Here is a 12,641-nt window from a genome sequence, read left to right as displayed (position 1 = left end):
TTATACCTGTCTAAATTTATTCTTCCATATTTTACATTTTATGCTACTACTGTAAATTGCATTCTTTCCCTTCCATTGTGTGTTAGGCAGAATAATGAGCCCCTAAAGATGTTCATGTCTTAATCCCAGAAACTTCAAATACGTTAGGCTACGTGATAAAAGAGAAGAAAGATTACTAATCAGCTGACCTTAAAATAGGAAGATTATCCTAGATTACATCAGTGCAATGTATTCACAAGGGTTCTTCCTTAAATGTGGAAGATGGGAGCAGAAGAGTCAGCGTTAGAGTGATGCGATATGAGAAAAACGTGACTGGCTATTGCTGTTTGAGGATGGAAGGGCCAGCAAGTCAAGGAGTACAGATAGCCTCTAGAAACTGGAATAGGTAAGTAGATTATTCTCTCCTAGGTCTTCCAGAAAGGATCAAGAGCAAAATCCTAGTAAAGTATTTCTTAAGAATAATGCTAAGTATTCCTGAAAAGGAGCATACTTATCTTGCAGCAGATCATGTTTAAACAGCAAACATAAACCAACATGATGGCAAATTTTTAGCTAATATAATACAACAAACACTGAGTACTAAAAGTGTGAGTTTTGAACAAACTTTAAAGGACACAATGGACCAGCTAGACCTAATTGACATCTATAGGACGTTTCACCCCAAAACAATCAACTTAACCTTTTTCTCAAGTGCACACGGAACCTTCTCCAGAATAGATCACATCCTGGGCCATAAATCTAGTCTTGGTAAATTCAAAAAGATTGAAATCATTCCAGTCATCTTTTCTGACCACAGTGCAGTAAGATTAGATCTCAATTACAGGAAAAAAATTATTAAAAATTCAAACATATGGAGGCTAAACAACACGCTTCTGAATAACCAACAAATCATAGAAGAAATCAAAAAAGAAATCAAAATATGCATAGAAATGAATGAAAATGAAAACACAACAACCCAAAACCTATGGAACACTGTAAAAGCAGTGCTAAGGGGAAGATTCATAGCATTACAGGCCTACCTCAAGAAACAAGAACAAAGTCAAATAAATAACCTAACTCTACACCTAAAGCAACTAGAGAAGGAAGAAATGAAGAACCCCAGGATTAGTACAAGGAAAGAAATCTTAAAAATTAGGGCAGAAATAAGTGCAAAACAAACTAAAGAGACCATAGCAAAAATCAACAAAGCTAAAAGCTGGTTTTTTGAAAAAATAAACAAAATTGACAAACCATTAGCAAGACTCATTAAGAAACAAAGGGAGAAGAACCAAATTAACAAAATTAGAAACGAAAATGGAGAGATCACAACAGACAACACTGAAATACAAAGGATCATAAGAGACTACTACCAGCAGCTCTATGCCAATAAAATGGACAACTTAGATGAAATGGACAAGTTCTTAGAGAAGTATAACTTTCCAAAACTGAACCAGGAAGAAATAGAAGATCTTAACAAACCCATCACAAGCAAGGAAATCGAAACTGTAATCAGAAATCTTCCAGCAAACAAAAGCCCAGGACCAGATGGCTTCACAGCTGAATTCTACCAAAAATTTAGAGAAGAGCTAACACCTATCTTACCAAACTCTTCCAGAAAATTGCAGAAGAAGGTAAACTTCCAAACTCATTCTATGAGGCCACCACCACCCTAATTCCAAAACCAGACAAAGATGCCACAAAAAAAGAAAACTACAGGCCAATATCACTGATGAACATAGATGCAAAAATCCTTAACAAAATTCTAGCAAACAGGATCCAACAACATCTTAAAAAAATCATACACCGTGACCAAGTGGGCTTTATCCAAGGAATGCAAGGATTCTTTAATATCCGCAAATCAATCAATGTAATACACCACATTAACAAATTGAAAGATAAAAACCATATGATTATCTCAATAGATGCAGAAAAAGCCTTTGACAAAATTCAACATCCATTTATGATTAAAACTCTCCAGAAAGCAGGAATAGAAGGAACATACCTCAACATAATAAAAGCTATATATGACAAACCCACAGCAAGCATCACCCTCAATGGTGAAAAATTGAAAGCATTTCCCCTGAAATTAGGAACAAGACAAGGGTGCCCACTCTCACCACTACTATTCAACATAGTTTTGGAAGTGTTGGCCACAGCAATCAGGGCAGAAAAAGAAGTAAAAGGAATGCAGATAGGAAAAGAAGAAGTGAAACTCTCTCTGTTTGCAGATGACATGATCCTCTACATAGAAAACCCTAAAGACTCTACCAGAAAATTACTAGAGCTAATCAACAAATACAGTAAAGTTGCAGGATATAAAATTAACACACAGAAATCTCTTGCATTCCTATACACTAACAATGAGAAAACAGAAAGAGAAATTAAGGAAATGATACCATTCACCATTGCAACAAAAAGAATAAAATACTTAGGAGTATATCTACCTAAAGAAACAAAAGACCTATACATAGAAAACTATAAAACACTGATGAAAGAAATCAAAGAGGACACAAACAGATGGAGAAATATACCGTGTTCATGGATTGGAAGAATCAATATTGTCAAAATGCCTATACTACCCAAAGTAATCTATAGATTCAATGCAATCCCTATCAAACTACCAATGGTATTTTTCACAGAACTAGAACAAATAATTTCACAATTTGTGTGGAAATGCAAAAAAACCTCGAATAGCCAAAGTAACCTTGAGAAAGAAGAATGGAACTGGAGGAATCAACCTGCCTGACTTCAGACTATACTACAAAGCCACAGTCATCAAGACAGTATGGTACTGGCACAAAGACAGAAATATAGATCAATGGAACAGAATAGAAAGCCCAGAGATAAATCCACGAACCTATGGTCACCTTATCTTTGACAAAGGAGGCAAGGATATACAATGGAAAAAAGACAACCTCTTTAACAAGTGGTGCTGGGAAAACTGGTCAACCACCTGTAAAAGAATGAAACTAGAACACTTTCTAACACCATATGCAAAAATAAGCTCAAAATGGATTAAAGATCCAAATGTAAGACCAGAAACTATAAAACTCCTAGAGGAGAACATAGGCAAAACACTCTCCGACATAAATCACAGCAGGATCCTCTATGACCCACATCCCAGAATTTTAGAAACAAAAGCAAAAATAAACAAATGGGACCTAATGAAACTTGAAAGCTTTTGCACAACAAAGGAAACTATAAGCAAGGTGAAAAGACAGCCCTCAGATTGGGAGAAAATAATAGCAAACGAAGCAACAGACAAAGGATTAATCTCAAAAATATACAAGCAACTCCTCCAGCTCAACTCCAGAAAAATAAATGACCCAATCAAAAAATGGGCCAAAGAACTAAACAGACATTTCTCCAAGGAAGACATACAGATGGCAAAAAAACACATGAAAAGATGCTCAACATCACTCATTATCAGAGAAATGCAAATCAAAACCACAATGAGGTACCATTACACGCCAGTCAGGATGGCTGCTATCCAAAAGTCTACAAGCAATAAATGCTGGAGAGGGTGTGGAGAAAAGGGAACCCTCTTACACTGTTGGTGGGAATGCAAATTAGTACAGCCACTATGGAAAACAGTGTGGGGATTTCTTAAAAAGCTGGAAATAGAACTGCCATATGACCCAGCAATCCCACTTCTGGGCATACACACCGAGGAAACCAGATCTGAAAGAGACTCGTGCACCCCAATGTTCATCGCAGCACTGTTTATAATAGCCAGGACATGGAAGCAACCTAGATGCCCATCAGCAGACGAATGGATGAGGAAGCTGTGGTACATATACACCATGGAATATTACTCAGCCATTAAAAAGAATTCATTTGAATCAGTTCTAGTGAGATGGATGAAACTGGAACCCATGATACAGAGCGAAGTAAGCCAGAAAGATAAAGACCATTACAGTATACTAACACATATATATGGAATTTAGAAAGATGGTAACAATAACCCTATATGCAAAACAGAAAAAGAGACTCAGATGTATAGAACAGACTTGTGGACTCTGTGGGAGAAGGCGAGGGTGGGATGTTTCAAGAGAACAGCATCGAAACATGTATATTATCTAGGGTGAAACAGATCACCAGGTTGGATGCATGAGACAAGTGCTCAGGCCTGGTGCACTGGGAAGACCCAGAGGGATCGGGTGGAGAGGGAGGTGGGAGGGGGGACCGGGATGGGGAATACATGTAAATCCATAGCTAATTCATTTCAATATATTGCAAAAACCACTGCAATGTTGTAAAGTAATTAGCCTCCAACTAATAAAAATAAATGGAAAAAAAAATAAAAGTGTGAGTTTTGGAAACTCAAAAGGTAACCAACTTGTTTTCCAAGGAATTTCTTATTAGCAATCAAACCCAACCTGGAAATCTAAAACAGAAATCCAGCAATTACTTAGAGTCTTAAGACCAACATGTCTGAACAATGAAAATGGGAAATTCTGTTGGACATACCAAAATAAAATACTGATTTCTAAGTTCACCAATAATTATTAGATATCAATAGTTTCCCCTTTTTAGAGAAGAAAGGAAAAGAAGGATGGACTCATTCCTGACCAAGCTTAATGCCATGGGAAGAGGTCAACAAGGACTTAATGAACTTAACATACTCACACTTGCTTAATAATGGATGCTGTTAGAACCATAACGACAGATCCTTTTGAAGACATAAGGTGAAGCTCTGAATCCAATGATAAGTAGTAGTTGTGATGGGTAATAACTTAGTAACTGCCTAAGTACACATTTTTATGAGACAAGTAGCTCTTCTCAGGCAAGTAAAAAGGAGACTAATGAGATGTTCCTGTGGGATTTGATATATAAACATTAGAAAGGAAAACTTCCTGCCTACTGTGACACCACCTAGAGCAAAGGCTATATAAGTACTTCAAAGAGGAAAAAGTCAAGAGGCTTGGAATTTAGACTCAGTCGTGGTTGCCTTGAGCTTTGAATCCCGGAGACCATAAACTTTGAAATCAACCGAAGCTGGGCACACATTCTGGGTACCAAGGGCAGTACAGTGACTATGTCTTCCGCAACACCATGCCAAAGCTGTTCTGGGATTACAAATTTAACAACCATCCTTCCTAACACCAGCTGCCAGCACAGTGGTCTTAAAGCCAATAGCTGTCAACCAGCCGGCCATGTTCTGAGAAATCTCCAGTCCCAGGACTACAAACCCACTCCTTGCTTTTCTCTCACACCTCTCTGCTTAATCAGCAACTTCAACACCTGGCCCTTTCTGGATGACTGTGGCTGGTGTGATGGTGGCATCAACAGTAATGAGAAAGAGACCATGAAAATCTTGAACGATCGCCTTGCTAACTACCTGGAAAAGGTACGAATGCTGGAACGAGAGAACGCCGCCCTGGAGTGTAAAATCCAGGAAGAATGTAACAAGGAACTCCCGGTCATATGTCCTGACTTCCTATCCTACTATGCAATCATTGAGGCGCTCCAGCAAAAGGTAAGAATCTTAGGAACTTGTATAATCACATTGTGAGTTGATGTTCTCAAAGCAATAGTCATTTGCTAAACTTTCATATTTTAGTTCATTTTATACTAAAAAATATTTTGTAGAATAAGGAAATTTCTTGACTGAAGTTGTTGAGGCAATATTTAGTTTTACAGCTTTTCATTTTCCAGAGTTACACTCTGCTATTAGAACCAGATAACACATGACCAAAATATATTAATATCTGCTGCCATTTACTTAACAAAAATTAGAAAACAGGGATCTGAGAAAATGAATTTTGTTTAAACAAGTTCCTAAACGATTTAACTTTCATCCATTTTTTTCAATCATTGTCACTCTTTTCTCCTTTTATGCTCATTTCTTCATCTCCATATTGTCTAGTTTCTTCCCATGCCAAGCCTAAATTTCCCATTCTGAATGATATGCTGCTGCTACACATCATGGTTTTTTTTTTTTTTCTGTTACTTTTTTTAAAAAAATATTTATTTGGCACCAGCAACAATGTACCAGACATTATTCTAGGCTCTGGGAACATATTGGTGAACTAAATGTCTCACCCTCATAGCATGAACATTCTAGTGGACCATGGTATGTTATGAAAATGTAGGATGAACTTTATATTTTAGCAGTAAAACATCTACAGAAGTTTTTGTTGAAGTAATTTTTTGCTGATCTTTCAGGAAAATAACAAAAAACTCTGACTTCCCAAAGTTCCCCAGCATACTAAGGATAGCTATGAAAAGCCTAACTAGCCTCCCCCTGTTAACTGAAACACACATAAAGCCCCTTGGAGGCTTTTAAAGGAGGATATCTTGGTGTTTGTCTCATTTGTGTGTGCAACTTCTTAATTCTAGATCTTGTGTACCAAGGCTGAGAATTCCAGACTGGTTTCACAAATTGACAACACCAAACTGACTGCTGATGACTTGAGAGCCAAGTAAGCCCACCCAACTCTGTCATTCATGACAGAGTTCACCCTGCGTCTGATGCTGCACAGTCCCAATAAGATATCACCAAGTCTACTGACTCTCCTGCCCTTACCATGTCAGCACGAGCCCAAAGAAGACCTCCAAACTCAATATAAATGATTTAGATTCACAACCACTCACATGCATCCAGTATCTGCAGTTTATAACATGAACACACCTGATTACCTGCACAATAGTCAATAAGATAGATAAAGCTAATGTATTACTACCCTATTTAAGGTGAGAAAACTGAAGTTTAACAGGGTCCAAGGCATGCAACTAGAACAAGGCAAAATGAAAACTTGGACCCAAGCTTACTAAATCTTAATTTTGCTCTTTGCACTTACACTACACTGCTTCTAGTGGAAGGAGAAGGACGATAAGCTCATTCATATTAAATAACAAGGGAGCATAACTGGCCAACTAAGGAATCATAATTAAGTTTAGTTCAGTTGGGTTCAGTCGCTCAGTCATGTCCAACTGTTTGCAACTCTTTGCGACCCCATGGATTGCATAATTGCATAACTGTATAATTTGGGAACCCACGGATTGCATAATTAAGTAGCAATGTTTTCAAATGATTCCACCTCTAAAGAGAATAAAACCTCTGATAGAAACATAAGAAATGAGAAGCCTAGTGAAAAATGTAGAAGAAAGTTCTGCTTGGCTTGATTTATACCATCTACATTTTAATGCCTATCTTTTCATGTCTCATTTTTATAGGTATGAAGCTGAGGTGTCCCTACGCCAGCTAGTGGAGGCAGATGCCAATGGCCTACAGCAGATCCTGAATGCACTGACGCTGGGCAAGGCTGACCTGGAGGCACAAGTCCAGTCTCTGAAAGAGGAGCTCCTTTGCCTCAAAAACGACCATGAACAGGTTAGAGAAAAACCAAGAGAGTTATTACAAACTAAGCCTCTAAAAATAGCATCAATTTTTTTGAGTTGAATTTGACAAAAGTTGTCCCCACTAGCCACTACTCTGTTCTACCTTGATTATACCTACTACTACTTCCATTGATTCAATGTGTTTCTAATCTGTTGCCTATAACACAATATCTGAAGCCTCCACTGTCCTCTCCAATTTTTCCAGGAAAAGGAAACAACCCAATTTTCCTGTGCTCACAGGTTTCCCATATTTTTATAGGCATCTCTGCACCAAATTCTGCCACAATTGGTGTAAGCCAATATTGGCATAAGGACATATTGGCATCATAAAGACTATGATCTCTCATTATAAATTCTACCTCTATGTCACTTCACCCAGTACCCATGGAAATTATCTAAATTCTTTTAAATCCTGATCTTGCTAGTTAATTCCTTGTAACATTGCACATACTTGAACACACAGTCATATTTGAAATAGCCTTGTCATAACATGTTTTTTTTTAATTTATTTATTTTAATTGGAGGCTAATTACAATTTTGTAGAGGTTTTTGCCATACAATAGCACCTGTAAATCATGTATTCCTTTATTGTGGACTTTCTTTCAGATGAAATTAAGCTAAATTATCACTGTTAGACTGAAACAAGAACACAAGAGGGGCATCTATTCATCAAGTGACTTCACATTCTTTTCTTTCCATAGGAAATCAGTTCCTTACAGAGCCAGCTTGGGGACAGACTCAACATTGAAGTGACCAGTGCCCCTTCTGTTGACCTAAACCAGGTTCTACAAGAAATGAGATGTCAATATGAGTCCATCATGGAGACAAACCGCAAAGATGTGGAAGAGTGGTTCAACACACAGGTAGGGAGGGTAGAAAATTCAAAAACAAAAAGTTGACCCTATTTCCAGGGGCCCTTGAAACACAGTCAAGTTTTCCCTTCATGATATCCTTTGATGGCCTTTGACTGTGTTTCAGATGGAGGAGCTGAACCAGCAGGTGGTGACCAGCACTCAGCAACAGCAGTGCTACCAGAAGGAGATCATTGAACTGAGACGCACCATGAATGCTCTGGAGATTGAACTGCAGGCCCAGCACCGAATGGTACCCGAAACATTGACCAAACCTAGCACAGCAGTGATGGCAATAGTCCCTGACATCTGTGTGGTGCTGTGTTTACCAAAGTGTGTCCCTTAGAACAATAGTTCCTCTGTTTCCTAAAGGGTCTGCGGTAAAAAAAAAAAAAAAGATTTTGTGATCAAATAAGCCAGAGAAATCCTGGATTAAACAAAGGTAAAACAGGATACCTTCTTACAGGCCTTCAGTAAGCTGATGTTCACCATGAATCAACAAGAAAGGGATGTATAGTATTAAGCATTTTAGAACTCATTTGATCATGGACTCCTTTTCCTTTTAAAGAGCATCTCACAGCAATGATAATCCCTGGAGTACACTTTGGGAAACTCTGTAAGAGCATTTTATTATATGCAAAACACTCTTACAAACTTTCAAATTTATTAAAATAATCTTATGAAGGAAGTGGCATAATTATTAAGCCAATTTTACAGATGAGGCTCAGAGAGCTAAGGTGGCTTTACCAAGTCAAATCCAAGATAAGTTTCATCTCACTCATTTTGTAGATGGAGATATGAGCTCCTGAGGCATTAAGTAACTTGTCAAAAGTCACAAAAGAAATTCAAGTCTGAGCCAGAATGCAGGTTCCAAAACTGGAACCACTTTTCCTCATTCTACAACCTCTCTGAAGTAGGAAATTATTTAAATGCTTTGGTATGAAAGGTATTAGGAAGACCTTGCCCCAAAGCTGGTTTTGTCACCAGCTAGTCAACTCACTTAAATTCCTGAGCCTTGGTTTTCTCATCTGTAAAAATTGGAATCATCATGCAAGTCATATGTTATTGAAAACTAAAATCCCATTATATATAGTCATACAGAATGATAGATCAGGGAAGAACTTTAATTACCAAAGGTTCAACTCTCATATTTTACATGCAAAGGAATTGCTCCAGTGAAGGAATTGTCTACGGCTAACTGCTGCTCACTTCCTTTTTCTCCTTTTTAAGGTACAAATCCTCATAAAACGAGGTGCCATGGTAATGCGTTTTTAACACCTAAAATATGTTGGAATCTTTTTCTGTTTTAGGTAGGAGAATGTGGCAGGAGATTGTCAGGTGATTAAGGAAGAGGAAGATAATTATTTAAAGAGATGCCCAAAGAAAAAAGACAAAGAAAAGTGAGCTTTAACATAGTTGATAATTTTATTTTTAGATTTGTTTGGTTAGGAAGTAATAAGAGAGCTTGGAGAGTCATTAGTACCTGTCATAAAAAAAAAAAAAGTACTGTTTAAAATGATGCTGATCACAAATGACTTGGGTTTAAAGGAGTCATCATTAGAAATTCTCCTGTCCTCCTCTATGATAGAGAGATTCCCAGGAATGTGCCCTGACAGAAACGGAAGCCCGCTACGCAGCCTTGCTGGCCCAGATCCAGTATCTGATCGATAACCTAGAAGCTCAGCTGGCAGAGGTCCGGGTGGCCCTGGAAAGACAGAACCGAGAATACGAGATTCTGCTAGATGTCAAGTCCCGACTGGAGTGTGAGATTGCCACATACCAAAGCCTTCTGGAGAGCTCAGATTGCAAGTACGTAAAATAAAAGCAGTTTTTGCAAGAAAAAGTTTCAAACACACACATGTGTGTGCTGCCACCAGCAACGGGGAACAGTCACCTTGGTCTTCTTGTCAGTGATGGGGAGCTTCAGCTGAAACAGTCCATCCACTCTCTCTTGAGCTGTGCCATTTGGAGGCCTACAATCGTAACCTAGGCCAAATTTGAGGGGTGAGCTGAACTGCACTGTTTTTGAAGAGCCAGTGCTCCAGATTGATTCCCTACAGGCTGGCTAGCTTCTTAAAGTCTTAAAAATTACTAGGTGGAAAAAATAGTTTCCCCAAAGATGAACATTCCTGGTGATTTACAGATTTTTTCCCCTACTGAGATTAAAATCTGACTGTCATGAGATCAAATAGGACAACCATGTTCCCTGAAGAGAAATATTATGCTCAGGATGAAACTCCTAGCCTTGTCCAGTCACTTGCCCTTGATGGCCAAGAGCAGCATGTACACATGTGTGTATCAGCATCTTTTATAGAAGTTGTAATTTTGTTAATGATAAGAAGCTAATCAACTCATAAAGAACTGATAAGGAGTATGAGCTCTTTGAATCAACTCCGTCCAAACTAATGCCCCAAATGCAGACTTAGTTTATAACTGCTAAGGAGACTTCCTTCCCCAAAACAATCAGTGAACTCTGTTCACAGCAATCTTTTCACTGGCATGTCCACATTATATTAGCACAATGTTCACGTATGTGATCACTCTTAGGAGCTATAATATACCAAAATACCTTGAATCATCCATCAAAGAAACATGATGCTTTCTTAAAGAGTTCTCACTTGTAACTCCTCCTAACTCTAATTCTCTAAAGATTAGTCACTTATAGACACCCAGATGGTACTTCAGAGATCTTGGATGAAGCATTGAGAACTCTTCCATAGATGGAGATCGGTCACCAAAAGTACTGTGACTAACACTCTTATTAGGAAAAATAGCAGATTAACTTCCTTTCTTCTGATAGTAAGCCCTCTGACTTGTCCCTTCTCACTGTTGAGTTCCCGCTCTATCCATTCTACAGATGAAAAACTAAAGCTCAGGAGGGTTAACTGACTTATCTGAGGTCACCAGCTGGCAAATGACAGACCTGGGCTCCACCCCAGTCTTGGACGCCTGGCCTGTTCATCCAACACCGTGGCATTGGCTGTAATGGCAGCTTACATAATCTAACGTGTCTAAACCTACGATGCTGCTTTCCCATGGATCTGGTCTGATTCTTTTTCTTCCACCGGTGCTTGTGCAAAATGCATAAACAAGTATTAGGAAGTACTTGTTTTGAGCAACACATATTGAAAAATTAACCACTGCGATGTTTCTCCATAGCCACCATTGCCTTCCCTCAATCACAACCAAAATTCTGTTTTTTTCCTAGGCTTCCCTGTCACCCATGTGCCATTAGGCATCAGCCTTCTGCTTGCATATCCAGCAAGGCCAGGACCATGGAATGCACAGCCCCAGTTCACATGTCATCCTTAGGCTCCTGTGGAATACATGAGTCCCGCAGTACCTGCAGCATCCTGCCCAGAATTCTGGTTAAAATATGCACCATCACTGAGGAGATCAAGGATGGGAAAGTCATTTCTTCCCACGAGCACGTGCAGCCTTGCTTCATCACCAGAACTGCCAAAGCCTGACATCCCAAGGTGATAAAAATGACCCTCATTCATGAAAGAGAGGCCAATCCTTGTTTCTGCCAGAACCCCCAGTCCCTTGAGGTACTTGGTTTCTTGCTACTACATGGGTCCCCATTGCTAGATATAAGATCTTTTATTCTGCTCTAAGTCATTGCCACCAACATGACAATAAATGACATTTCTCTGGAAGCACATTTCCCATGTATGTGAAGGTCAGGCACTGATATGTAGGTGTGACAAGGTGACCTACATTACCTGACTCCACAGGTGATGGGCAGGTTCTTTTGTGTTTATTCAGGCCTTGTTTACTTACGTTCCTCTCCAGAGCCAGTCTGACAAGTTTGAGGGTTGTTTTTGGCCACAGAACATGAAGGTGAAAAGTTAAAATCTTCCCTTCTAAACTCCTTCTTTGTATATAGAAAGAAGCTTATGTGGGGATGGCATAAACAGAGAAAAGTCTTTAATACTTAGTTTCCTTGAATAGTCATGAGTCTGAATCCTATTCACCTCTGTTTTCTCAATGACTGTTTATCCACACGTACACACTCTGCCTGCTCTCAGGTTTTTTTTTTAATTTTTTACTTATTTTATTTATTATGCTCAAGATTTTTTGGACTTGTTGAATCTTAAGTTTTACAACTCATGGGTTTGAGGAAATTCAAGTCCTTTATCTCCCTTTCTTTGTTCTCTCTGCACCCCTTCTAGATGAAGACTGGAGCTTTTCCTCATTTTTATTTTTGTTTGTGTGTATGTATTTTGTTGTATGTATTTTGTCTGTCTGCACGGCATGCAATATCTTAGTCCCTGGACTAAGGATAGAACCCACCCCCTCTGCATTGGAAGCACCGAGTCTTCACTACCAGACTGCCAGGGAAGTGCCAAGCACAAAAATACTTTTAAAGATGTACACATTCTCCAAAACGTTGTAAATTATCAGGCTCTCCAAATATTTTCATCAAGAATCAGGAATCATTGTGAGGTGTGAATCCAGAGCATT

The 12,641-nt window shown here is 38.7% G+C and overlaps 1 protein-coding gene across 1 annotated transcript; it reads left to right on the top strand.

The window, feature by feature from the left end:
- The first annotated feature begins 4,920 nt into the window (after positions 1-4,920).
- KRT39 (keratin 39) lies at positions 4,921-11,700 on the top strand. Its single transcript, XM_070478424.1, has 7 exons — positions 4,921-5,458; positions 6,322-6,404; positions 7,159-7,315; positions 8,025-8,186; positions 8,302-8,427; positions 9,763-9,983; positions 11,383-11,700. Exons 1-7 carry the CDS (start codon positions 5,018-5,020, stop codon positions 11,642-11,644), a joined length of 1,452 nt encoding a protein of 483 aa, XP_070334525.1. The 5' UTR covers positions 4,921-5,017; the 3' UTR covers positions 11,645-11,700.
- The last annotated feature ends 941 nt before the right edge of the window (positions 11,701-12,641 follow it).

This window comes from Odocoileus virginianus, chromosome 17 (assembly GCF_023699985.2).
Source record: "Odocoileus virginianus isolate 20LAN1187 ecotype Illinois chromosome 17, Ovbor_1.2, whole genome shotgun sequence".
Taxonomy (NCBI): Eukaryota; Metazoa; Chordata; class Mammalia; order Artiodactyla; family Cervidae; genus Odocoileus; species Odocoileus virginianus.
This window is presented reverse-complemented; position numbering and strand designations above follow the sequence as displayed.